Here is a 12,798-nt window from a genome sequence, read left to right on the forward strand (position 1 = left end):
GACTTAGAGGTGTCATTCCCCTCCCAGACCTGACTTTCCTGGTATTACCAATGAGGACATCAGACGGCCCCTCATCAAACCCAAGGTGTCCATTGCTGTACTCACAATGGTGTGCGTTTGTCACAATTTCTGCTGTTTACTCTCTTTTCCCGAGACACACACTCACAGGACCATTCACAGTAAGGGACTTTGGCCAAAAGAGTTTAATGGAGGGAATAGACTCCAACTCCCAGCTGTGAGGAACACCTCGCCATTTCTAGAAAAGTCCTCTTCTGCCCTTCAGTCGGCTTCGACTCTGGAGCCTTGGGGAGGGTAAGAGAAGCCGGGGCATTTCTGGGGGTGCTCCATGAAGCCGGGGCATTTCTGGGGGTGCTCCATGAGAACTTCAGCTGCTGCTTCAGGATCTGAGGGTGCCCCTGGCAGCTGCAGAGGCCAGGCGAGACGAACTGGAACTCTTGGAGGGGAACTCAGGGACATCTAGGGAAGAATGAATGCTGTTAGAGGGAAGGTGATGGATGCGCCAAAGGAAGCCATGCAATTAAACTTCCCATAATGATGTGACGTAACATAATGTCGTCTTAAGGCAGGGGGGCATTTCTTAAACTCAACCTGTGTGTGTGTGTGTGTGTGTGTGTGTGTGTGTGTGTGTGTGTGTATGTGTGTGTGTGTGTGTGTGTGTGTGTGTGTGTTAGCGCACACCCATGCACACACATGAGGACACCGTGTGTCCTCAAGAATGGCTCACCTAGGTTTTTTTTTTTTTTTTTAAACACAGGATTGGTCAGAGGTCTGGGGCTCATCAGTTAGGCCAGACTGGCCAGTGAGTCCCGGGGACCCACCGGTCTCGGCCTCCTAAGTTCGGAGATTATAAGCCTACACCACCACACCTTGATTTTTACGTAGGTGCTGGGGGTCAATCTCAGGTACTCATGTTTGCCAGGCAAGCACCTTACAAACTAAGCCATCTCCCCACTCCCACCACACTTTATTTGGACCTCGAGAAAATCATGAAAGAGAAAGGAAGAAAGGGGAGAGATTCTCAGTCTCCATTTTAGAAGTAAATGCAAGGGAGGAACACACTTGACAGCTTTGTGTCACAGCTAGCTCCGAATCTTATACCAGGGTCACCCAAGCTTTCCACCCTAAGCATCTGCATGCACCCTTTTTAACAAGGCAAACGGCCCAAGGTGACATTCCAACCCCAACTCACAGTGACAACAGATCTCTCCTTGACATCTGGCCATGTGCAGGAAAGGGAGAGGAAAAGGCAAAGAGTAAATCAAGGCTGAGCTTGAGGCAAGAGAAAAGGGCTTTAAAAAGTTTGCCTTTGAAGCTAGGCTCTTGGAAGGCAGAGGCAGGTAGGTCTCTGTGGATTTGAAGCCAGATTGGTCTGCATAGTGAGAGCCTATCTTAAATGATAAATTAAACTTTAAAAAGTTTGCCCTTGAGCCTATTATGAAGGCATACATCTATAATCCCAGCTGAACTTAGAGGAAGGAAGGGTTGCTGAAAGTTCCGGGCCAGCCTGGGCTACACAGTTCTAGGCTGTCTGACTCAAAACATATCAAACAAACACAAAAAGCAAAGTAAATAGTTTGCCTTTCCCCTGGCTTCAATTGCATAACAACGAAAGATGACTCTCATGGCCACAGCCCCTCCCCTGCTGTCATTCCCTGCTCTCTGTCTCTGTGCTCCCCCGACCCCCACTCCATCTTGTCAGGTAAAGTGCAGATCATGCAAAATCATTAACCTATCTTATGCTCTGACTCATGTGTGCATGCTTCCTCTGAATCTTGAAAAACCTCTCCATTTTCACCGATTCAGAAACCAGTGATTGTTGTCACTTGCTAACTGTCCCTCGAGGCTGCACTGTGTGGAATGGACCTGTCTCACACCTCTGACCTGCCTAAATTCCTAACAGCTAACTCCCCCTCCACGGGCTACTTTCTCCTACAAGTATCAACGCACAAGGTCTCACATAGCACAGGTTGGTTACTTTGAACTCTTGATCCTCCTAGTTGTGCCTCCCGGGTGCTGGGATTGTTGTGACACATGACTACACCCATTCTAATGTATTGAGTATGTTTTCGCACATGCGTACATGTGGAGGCCAGAGGTTGACATCAGATGTCTTCCTCAATTGCTCTCCATCTTGATTTCTGAGGCACGATCTTTTGTTGACCTGGAGCTTGCTGATTCATGTAGACTGGCTGTCCAAGAAGCTTTACTCTTGCCTCTGTCTTCCCAGAGCTGGGATTGTGGGCATGCTGGGATTGCAAACACACACCACCATGGTCAACTTCAATGTGGGCACTGGCTGGGTATCAACCTCAGGTCCCCATGCTCGTATGGTAAACATTTCACTGCCCGAGCCATCTCCTCAGCCCTGTCTTTGTGTTTTAGGATAAGATTTCTCTGTGTAGCCCAGGCTAGCCTTGAACTTGCTCTGATGCTCCTGCTTCTGCCTCACATGCTGGGATTACAGGCGCGCGTGAGCCTGCCCATCCTGAATGCTTTCATCCTCTGGGGTTCCCAGGACATCAGAATCCTCCACCTTAGACTTGGTGGCTTGGTCTTGTGCATCTGTTCATCTCTGTGTCTTGGTCTCCCAGCCTGCAAAGCTGGGGTCTTGGCTTTGACTGTTACTATAGGGTCTATCTACAGAGGTCTAGAATATATTGGATAGTGATTTCTTTTCCTGCAGAAAAGCAGACAAAACTAGGGCTGGAGTAACAAGTAGCTAAATTCAAAGGGTCAAAGGGTCAGTATTGAGGGTGGGAACAGGGGGATGACAGCATATAACCTTCCCTTGCCTGACATTTCCAGGGTGGTTTAAGATCCCTGTTGAGGCTGATGGGATCACGCAGGAGACCGAGGCAGGAAGGTTAAAGTTCAAAGCCTACCTGGGCTTCAGACAGAGTTCCGGGTCCACCCTGGCAATTTGGCAATTTGGCTAAATCTTGTCTCAAAGTAAAGCTGGGTGTGGTGGCGCACACCTTCAGTCCCAGCACTCAGGAGGCAGAAGCAGGTGGATCTCTGTGTGTTTGAGGCCAGCCTGGTCTACAGAGTGAGTTCCTGAACAGACAGGGCTGTTGCACAGGGAAATACTGTTTTGAAAAGAAGAGAAGAGAAATACCCATGGGACAGGGGAGCTCAGTGGAAGAACACATGAGACCCTAGGTTCAATCCTCAATACCACAGAAAGAAAAACAAAATCAACCAATCAAACCAGCCAACCATAGAGCAGTTGTCAGATGCACATGAGGCAAGTGTAAACCCCAGTGTTCCTTTGTGCCCTCTCAGGGACAATACAAAGTGCTGTCACTCTCAGGATAACAAGCCGGGGCTTGTCCTCTCACTGTAACACTTTCAGATTTAATCCTATTATTGAGTCCTGCTTATCTGTCACTGAATTAGAGGAGCCTTCGCTCAGGAGCCCCGGGCAGCCACAGGCCTGGGCAGGTTCTTTCCCCGCTCTCCTTCATGGCGGCAGGTCCCAGGGGCTCCCCCTGCCTTGCTCCCCCATTGTAGCCCCCCTCCCCTACCGGGGTAGCTGTCCAGACTGTTGGCTTTCTCTTTGCTGCTGAGAGCCGTTCTAGGAAGCTGGTTTTCTTGTATCTAGTTTTCTTGTCCTAGAAAGCAGTTACAGACCTTCTCCAGTTTAAGGCTGGGTTTTTGTTTGTCTGTTTTGTTTTTTTGGGTGTGTGTACGTAAGCACACATGGGCATGTGAGTGTTCACAAGTGCGAGTGCAAGATGTAGAAGCCAGAGGGCAACCTCCAGTGTCATTTTTCAGGAACCATGCATCTTTTTTTTTTTTTTTGAGACAAGATCTCTCAAATGGCCTAAAACATGGCTAACCAGAGAGGCCAGGGCCCCACATTGATCAGTTTGTCTTCACTCTCCCACTGGGATTACAAGTGTCCACTGCCATGAGCATCACAGGTGCTGGGGACCAAACTCAGGCCTTCATGTTTACAAGTCATGCACTTTACTGATGGAGCCATGTCCCCAAACCCAGTTTGCAACTTTATGTCAGCCTGGTGGTGGTGCACGCCTTTAATCCCAGCACTTGAGATACAGAGGCTTGAAGATCTCTTTGACTTGGTCTACAGAGAGAATTCCAGGACAGCCAGGGCTACATGGAGAAATGCTGTCTTGAAGAAGAAGAAGAAGAAGAAGAAGAAGAAGAAGAAGAGGAGGAGGAGGAGGAGGAGGAGGAGGAGGAGGAGGAGGAGGAGGAGGAGGAGGAGGAGGAGGAGGAGGAGGAGGAGGAGGAGGAGGAGGAGGAGGAGGGGAGAGGGAAGGGGGAGGAGGGGGAGCAGGAAGAAAAAGAGAAAGAGGAACAGGAAGAGGAGGACTTCTTTAGTGGCTGCTTTTTTATTGTTCTCTCTCTCTCTCTCTCTCTCTCTCTCTCTCTCTCTCTCCTCTGTGTGTCTTAAAGACAGTGTCTTACACTGTAGCCCAAGCTGGCTTGAAACTTACCAATATATATAGCATAGGCTAGTCTCAAACTCATAGCAATCCTCCTGCCTTAGCCTCCCAAGGGATTACAGGCATGAGCCGTAAGATTTAAAAGAAAAATAGGAAAGACATATAAAAGGGTAAAAACAAAAAAAAAAAAAAAAAAATCTTAGAGGGGTGGACCATGGTCTGCAACACCTGACTTACTGAAAGAACTAGAAATATTCCTCATCCCAATACCAGGGCTCCCCAAACCTTCTCCTTCCTACTGATCTTTGCTATCTTGCCATGAGCTCTCCAAAATGTTCACCTTCTCAAACATAAACTTAGCAATGAAGAAAAATTTAGTAAGGTGGATGTCTTAGTTAGGGTTTTACTGCTGTGAATAGACACCATGACCAAGGCAACTCTTACAAAAGATACTTCATTGGGGCTGGCTTACAGGTTCTGAGGGTCAGTCCACTATTATTATGGTGGGAAGCATGGCAGCATCCAGGCAGGCATGGTGCTGAAGGAACTGAGAGCGCTATATCATGGTCTGAAGGCTTTTAGGCGAAGATTGGTTGGTTCCCATGTGACTAGGAGGAGGGTTTCAAAACCCACCCCTACAATGACACACTTCCTCCAACAAGGCTACACATCTTAGTGCCACTCCCTGGGCCAAGCATATTTAAACCATCCTAATTTCAAGTGGTTCATTTGACCCTTGAGCACCTCATTCTCTATCCTTCCCTTCTACACAGGGCCTCTTCCTTACCAGGTATCTCCAAGAAAGGCCTGTGAGGGAAGTGCTAATGAGTATGTCAGATGAGCAGATACAGTGTTGAGAACAGTATGTAAAGTGCAAATGGCCATCAATGTAAGTACCTGGAATCACTCATTAGTTCACTTAGCATTTCCAATGCTTCTGTAATGTGGGAGAGGAAGGGACAGAGCCAAGCACAGGCATGTGCCTACATCCCCGAGTACCTGGGAAGCTGAAGCAGGAGGATCATTTGAGTTCACTCATTTGAGGCCAGTGAAATGAGATTCCATGTCAGAGAGGTAGGGTTAGAACACAGCAAACCTTTACTTTGTAGAAGACCTCGCTGCCTCCTTCAGTGGTTAGGAATTATGTCCCTTATTTCTATATTATGACTCCTAGTTCAGGCTATGACACTGTGTCTACATGTGGATTATTATTACTTGACCGAGATGATTTAATTACTGGCTGGTGACCATCAGGAGGCTCACTGAGTTCTTATTCCTTCTGAGCAGGATCTATGAGGAGGATGGCTAAGCTGTTTCGGCATGCTATTCTGTACCCCTGCCCTGTTGTTGCTCAGGCATGTCTGGTTAGGACCCATGGGATGGTGCCTCCTTCCCCCCCTCTTGTCCTGGAGAAACAGAAATGATGTATTAGGGAGAGATCATCAGGGCTGCCAGAAGATGCCTCCAGCAGGTTTTCCTGAGGCCAAACCATCAGCTGCAGAGGAAGAGGAAGCAATGTAGCCAGGGTTTGAAACTGTAACCTAAGACTTCAGGTTCTGCCACACAGCCATCCAAGTAGATGAAATAAGGTAGATAAGTCACAAAACCCCCACAAGCCATACACATGGACCTAGGGCTGACTCCTCCTTCAAAACACACACATCTTAGCTCACGGGCTTCCAGCAGATTTTCTTTGTTTTTGTTTGTTATGTTTTTGTTTTTGTTTTTTAAAAAGATTTATTTATTTATTCAATGTATACTATAGCTGTCTTCAGACACCAGAAGAGGGCATCAGATCCCATTATAGATGGTTGTGAGCCACCATGTGGTTGCTGGGAATTGAACTCAGGACCTCTGGAAGAGCAGTCAGTGCTCTTAACCACTGAGCCATCTCTTCAGCCCTCTAGCAGACTTTCAACAAAGCCTCATAATACCAAATGCTGCAAACACACAGAAATACATATACATATAGTATATGCATACATATAAAATATACATTTGCATACGTACAATACACACATATATATACACAAATACATATACACATATACAAACATAAACTCATAAATTCTTACAATACAGATGTATATGTAATATACCCATACACAAATCCCCATGCATACACATATATACATACATTTATATATAAATGCACACATATACACACATGCACATATACACACATTTTCTATAAATACACATGCATGCTCATACACAGAGGTATATACATATAAATCCTTCACTACCTACATTCATATATAGTTAAAACACTATGAGAGGAGTGATTGAAACCTGCCATCATGGATACGCACGTAACTAATAAAATATAATTCACAAGTAAAATTCTTTCCTGGTAGATCCTAAGTAGATGCTTACTTTGTGCCAAATGTTTTGGTTTAAATAGCCATTTGGCATCCGTCTAAGTGTTTGGTGACAGAGAAGCAGGAAGGCTCGCTCCTCTTAGTGGGAAATACTGAGGCCATTCATTATACCTGGAATGCTGACACAGGAGGCAGTGAGTCAGAACATACACTCAGCTCTCTGAGCAGTAAAGGATATATGCGGCTGATGGGTTCCCAGACCTTTTCCTTTCAGGCAATTACACAGCCAAAGTTGGCGGTGGTGTATTTAGTACATTCTGTGCTTCAGAATGGGAGGGTAGAGTGAAGTACAGCAGTACCAAGGAGCCAGTGCAGGGAATGTATACAGACCCATAACATATATACAGACAGATACACAATAAATACACAAAAACAGATACAGTGACACAGACAGAAACAGATACAGTGACACAGACAGAAACAGATACAGTGACACAGAAACAGATACAGTGACACAGAAACAGATACACAGTGACACAAAAACAGATATAGTGACACAGACAGAAACAGATACAGTGACAGACAGAAACAGATACAGTAACACAGACAGAAACATATACAGTGACACAGAAACAGATACAGTGACACAGACAGAAACAAATACACAGTGACACAGACAGAAACAGATACAGTGACACAGACAGAAACAGATACAGTGACACAGACAGAAACAAATACACAGTGACACAGACAGAAACAGATACAGTGACACAGACAGAAACAGATACAGTGACACAGACAGAAACATTTATACAGTGACACAGAGGCCAAATGGGCAAAGAAAACCCATGGCTTGCACTTTTTTTAAACTTGGTTTTGAGACAAGCACTTCTAGCCCAGGCTGACCTCGAACTCCTGTAGTCAAAGCTGACATTGAACTGATTCTTCTTTCTCCATCACCCGAGAGCTGGGATCACAGATGCAGCCACTATGCTCAGTATGTGGTGGTGAAGATTGAACTTGGGGCTTCATGAATGCTGAGCAAGCACATGACTATCTGAGCCACAGCCCCATCCACTTCAGAAGGCAAATAAAGAGGAAAGGAAACTGGGGGAAGATGGGTATAGTATGAACATTCTTGCCACGGGCTGGAGCCCCTGGCCACTATCTTCTTTCTGTAGGGCTGGTCTCTCTGCCAGTTCCCCCTTGGTTTGCTTCTCAGCAGCTGTCCCTCACATATGCTGTGAGGTACCAGGTGTGATTTAGAATTATTATTATTATTATTAGACTACTGCAGCAAGTTATAGTAGTCATTAACTGAAATGCTGGTGAGCATTTGGTTTGGGAAGATTTGCATATGAGCAATGAGATACCTTAGGGATGGGCCCTGATACCGAGGAAATCCATTGATTTTTTTGTGTACACTGCATACAGGTATCCTGAAGGTGAGTGTCCTGAATATGCACTTTATTGTGTTTTTCTGTGACCTGTGTTAGGAGGTCAGGTGTGGAATTTTCCCTGGCGTCACTTGGAAAATGTGACACAATCTGAAATCACTTGGAAGAAGAATGCCAGTGAGAGACTGCCTAGATCAGATAGGCCTACAAACATGTCTTTATCACCTTAATTGATGTGGGAAGACTGAGCCTGAAAAAAAACCAGTGGGTGGCACTGGTTTGGGGTCTGGGCTAGATAAACGTAGAGAGGTGCTGAGCTCCAACAAGCATGCTTGCGTCCATTTTCTCTCTGCTCTTCGGCTATAACTACAGTTTCTGCCTTGACTTTACTGCAACAGTGGATTGTAACTCAGGATTGTGAACCAAATAAACCGCTCCTCCCTTAAGGTGCTTAATGCCAGGGTATCGTATACAGCCAACAGAAGCGACATGAGACCACAGAGCATTTCAGATTTGGGCTTTTTGGATTAGCTAAGAACTAAATGCCTTACCTCCTCCTAACCCTGTATTAGTCCCATAAACTGTCTCCATTTTTCCAGATGAGAAAATAGTCCCCAGAAAGCTTAAATGCCCTGGGTTAAATTTCCAAGTTATTAAATAGTGATACTGGGCATTGAGCCTAGGTTATCTGAGTCCTACTCTGTATTCTTAAACAGCAAAGTAAACAAAAATTGAAAACACGAACACATAGTAGGTGCTTGTGATGGCTACTGTTGGTGTCAACTTGACAAGATTTAGATTTTCCTGGGAGTTGGGTCTCTGAGTCTATCTGTGAGGGACTGTCTTACGTTAATGAACATGGGAGGACCCATCTTGACTATGGGTCAGACCACTGCAAGCAGGGAATGCAGGACAGTTTAGGATGGAGAGGAAACTGAGCTCTAATATGCGCTCCTCCATCCATTGCTTTTGGGGCTTGACTGTGAATGTGATGTGACGGGCTGTTTCAAATCCCTGTTGCCGAGATTTCCCCACAGTGATAAACTATAACCCCAAGCTGCTAGCAAAATGAGCTGTTTCCCCATTAGTGGCTTTGGTTAGAGTATTTTAACACAGCATCAGAAAAGAAACCAAGACAGATACAGGTATCAGGCATGATTTTGATGCTATTATAAACTCAAGCATGTGGCTCCCAGGCCTTTGGAACTATTTTGTTGGAGGAATATGGAAGACTGTGAAACTCTGTGCTAGAACAACCATTGAATACTATGGTGGTCTGAATAGGTTTGGTCCCATAGACTCATATGTTTGGAGGCTGGGCCCATGGGGAGAAGCACTATCAGAAGGTGTGGCCTTGTGGGAATGGCCTTGTTGGAGGAATTGTGGCATTGTGGGGGTGGACTCTGAGGTCTCATAGTGCCCAAACACCAGTGTGGAGGACGAGTCTCCTCCCGGCTGCCTGTGGAAGACAGCCCCTCTTTGCTGTCTTCAGATCAAGACGTAGAATTCTCAGCTCCTTCTCCAGCACCATGTCTGCCTGCATGATGCAATGCTTCCTGCCATGATGACAATGGACGGAACCTCTCAAACTATAAGCCAGCCCCGATTAAATGTTGTCCTTTATGAGTGTTGCCTTGGTCACGGTGTCCTTCACAGCCACAAAACCCTAACTAAGACAAAAGCTGTAAGCCCTGCCAAGATAGACTGTTACCTCTGAGCCAAACAAATTCTTTCTTCCTTGTTGCCTTTATGAGGGTATTTAATCACAGCAATGGTGAAAGAAACTAACACCACCTTTTATTATATCTTACATTTATGTGCTAACACCAACCTGGCAAGATAAACACCATGATTCCCATTTTACGGATGGAAAAAATGAGGCTCAGAAAGACTAACTCATCCACAGTCATTCCATTTAGCCAAAGACCCCAATTTCATCTCTACGTGTAGCCACATTCTTTCTGCTTCTTTCCAAATGACATCTCCAGATGTTTCCTTGGTTGAATGAAACGATTTAAAGTCTCTCCTGTGAAAATGTGTAGCTTTGTATATCCAAACCAAATAGATATTATAAAACAGACAGGGAGAGTTTGCCGGAATTTGAAAGCAGTCACTGATGACTGTCAGTGACAAGGAAAGCAATTTAAATTCTCTTTTGTAACTTCTTTAGTCTTAGTGAACCATATTTCCCAAAGTTCAAAGAAAAAGATGAGAGAGTAAATAAGAATTATTGGCTCAAAATTTGGATTCTCAAATGGAATGGCTTACCTTTGGTTTTCTATCTCATGTCAGCTTAATCACAGCCATGGCCTCCAGGAAAGGAGAAAGGGAAGCATGAACACCCTCACTAGGTACCTGGGGGACCCTGTAGAGTCAGGATCCAGCCTGGAACGTGTGTATGCATGTGTGTGCATTTGTAGGTGAAAGCCAGATAACCTCTAGTGCGGTTGCTCGGGTATCATCCACCTTGATTATTGACAGGGTCTCCTACTGCTCCAGGACTTAGTAATTAGGCCAGGCTGGCTAGTTAGTGAGCCTTGGGCATCCCTTCATCCTTGCCTACCCAGCACAAAGATTGCAAACACATATCACCATTTCTGGTCCCCAGCCCCACACCCTCTCAGTCCTCTGGGTTCTAGGGACTGAACTGAAGGATGTCCACATTCTAGAAAGGCAAGCACTTTACCAACCGAATTATCTCCCTAACAACCCCACCCCCGACAACGACAGCATTGTTAAAGTGTATTCAAGTTCTCCTTTTATACACGGACAGACAGAAAGCTCTAAAAGACTGACTGTTAGCATTGATACTGAACCCTGGCTTCTTCCACTTTTCTTACCACACCGTCCCGGAATCATTTCAGCATACATTTTTCTCTCCTCCTGTTTGATTTAGCAAGCTACAATTAGAATGCTTAAAGAAACATTAAAAAAAAAAATAAGGGGGACAGTAAGAGTAAAGTGATCCTGGAAAGAGGTGAAGAAGGTAATTGCCTTCTGGAGGCTGGAATTAGCGGCGGGTCTTATCTAAGGCAATTAGAGAGAATCAGTGGGTAATTAAAGGCTCAACAGCTTTCTGAAATCCCCAGCCCAGACAGGACCTGGAAAGCAAGGGCCAACTTCCAAGGAAAAGTCCAATGGAGACCAAGGTGTGTGCATTTTATACTCAATCTAGTGGGAAGGAAGGGTCAAAAGAAGGGGTCAGCTGAGGGCTGTTGGGGCACAGCACAGCTAAGGAAATGGCTCAGTGGTTAGAGCACTGGCTGCTCTTCCAGAGGACCAGGGTTGGAGTCCCAGGTCCACACAGCAGCTAACAACTCCAGTTCTAGATGATGTGACACCCCTTCTGGCTTCTGTGGATACTGCATAGTGTGGGTACCAACATAGGTGCAGGCAAAGCACATGAACATGTTAAAATAAGTAGCAATTCTCATTCTCTCTCTCTCTCTCTCTCTCTCTCTCTCTCTCTCTCTCTCTCTTTCTCCTTCTCTCTGTGGTCCTCTGAGTCTAATTCCAGAAAGTCTGATACTCACAAACTGGATTTGTCATCTGGAGACTTCTGTTGAGCTGTGAGACTCGTAAGCCTTTATTTGTATAAATAAACTGAGCAGAATTTACCACAGATCCTTTCCCTGGTCCCGAGCACTGTAGGCTTAGGCTTCCCCTGCTCTGCATCCTGGTGTCTGCTGACCATGCCCTTCCTGTCCCAGTCCTCTCTACAAAGTCACCAAAGCCTCCCTGCAGGGAGACAGCCCCTCCTTCTCTAAACAGCTGTCAAGGGGTGTGTGTGTGTGTGTGTATGTGTGTGTCTGTGTGTATGTGTGTGTGTATATGTGTGTGTGTGTGTCTGTGTTTATGTGTGTGTGTCTGTGTGTATGTGTGTGTGTGTATGTCTGTGTGTATGTGTATGTGTGTGTATATATGTGTGTGTGTATATGTGTGTGTATGTGTGTGTGTATATATGTGTGTGTGTGTCTGTGTGTGTGTATATATGTGTGTGTGTGTCTGTGTGTGTATATATGTGTGTGTGTGTCTGTGTGTATGTGTGTGTGTGTGTATGTCTGTGTGTATGTGTGTCTGTGTGTATGTGTGTGTGTATATGTGTGTGTGTATGTCTGTGTGTATATGTGTGTGTATATGTGTGTGTGTGTCTGTGTGTATGTGTGTGTGTATATGTGTGTGTGTATGTCTGTGTGTATATGTGTGTGTATATGTGTGTGTGTGTCTGTGTGTATGTGTGTGTATATGTGTGTGTATGTCTGTGTGTGTGTGTCTTTGTGTATGTGTGTGTGTATATGTGTGTGTGTGTCTGTGTGTATGTGTGTGTCTGTGTGTATGTGTGTGTGTCTGTGTGTATGTGTGTGTCTGTGTGTATGTGTGTATGTATGTGTGTATGTGTGTGTGTGTGAGATTCAGTATCAGACTGGAAAACCTTTGAGGCTTAAAGACAAGGGCACCATGGTATGTGTGTTTTCACTTGCTCTGGGATGGGACTCCGTCATAACTAACAGTGGTGGGGATTTCTTCATCTCGATAAAAATTTCCCAGAAAATCTTGGAGAATTCAAAGCATCCCCAACCAGATCTAAGCTTGCGTCCCATCTTCTAACAGAAGCTAGCAGTCGGCTAATTCCCGGGCAGCCCCGAG

General features: G+C 45.4%; 1 protein-coding gene across 1 annotated transcript in view; it reads right to left on the reverse strand.

Moving 5' to 3' along the window:
- Window positions 1-279: 279 nt before the first annotated feature.
- Window positions 280-12,798, reverse strand: part of FBXO16 (F-box protein 16) — a gene marked incomplete at both ends in the record, with an annotated part of 41,671 nt that continues 29,152 nt past the window's right edge. Inside the window, one exon of the mRNA XM_080926764.1 lies at window positions 280-477. Within this exon, the coding sequence (XP_080782890.1) occupies window positions 280-477 (198 nt within the window). The remainder of the gene's footprint in view (window positions 478-12,798) is intronic.

This window comes from Micromys minutus (genome assembly GCF_963924665.1).
Source record: "Micromys minutus genome assembly, chromosome: 12".
Taxonomy (NCBI): Eukaryota; Metazoa; Chordata; class Mammalia; order Rodentia; family Muridae; genus Micromys; species Micromys minutus.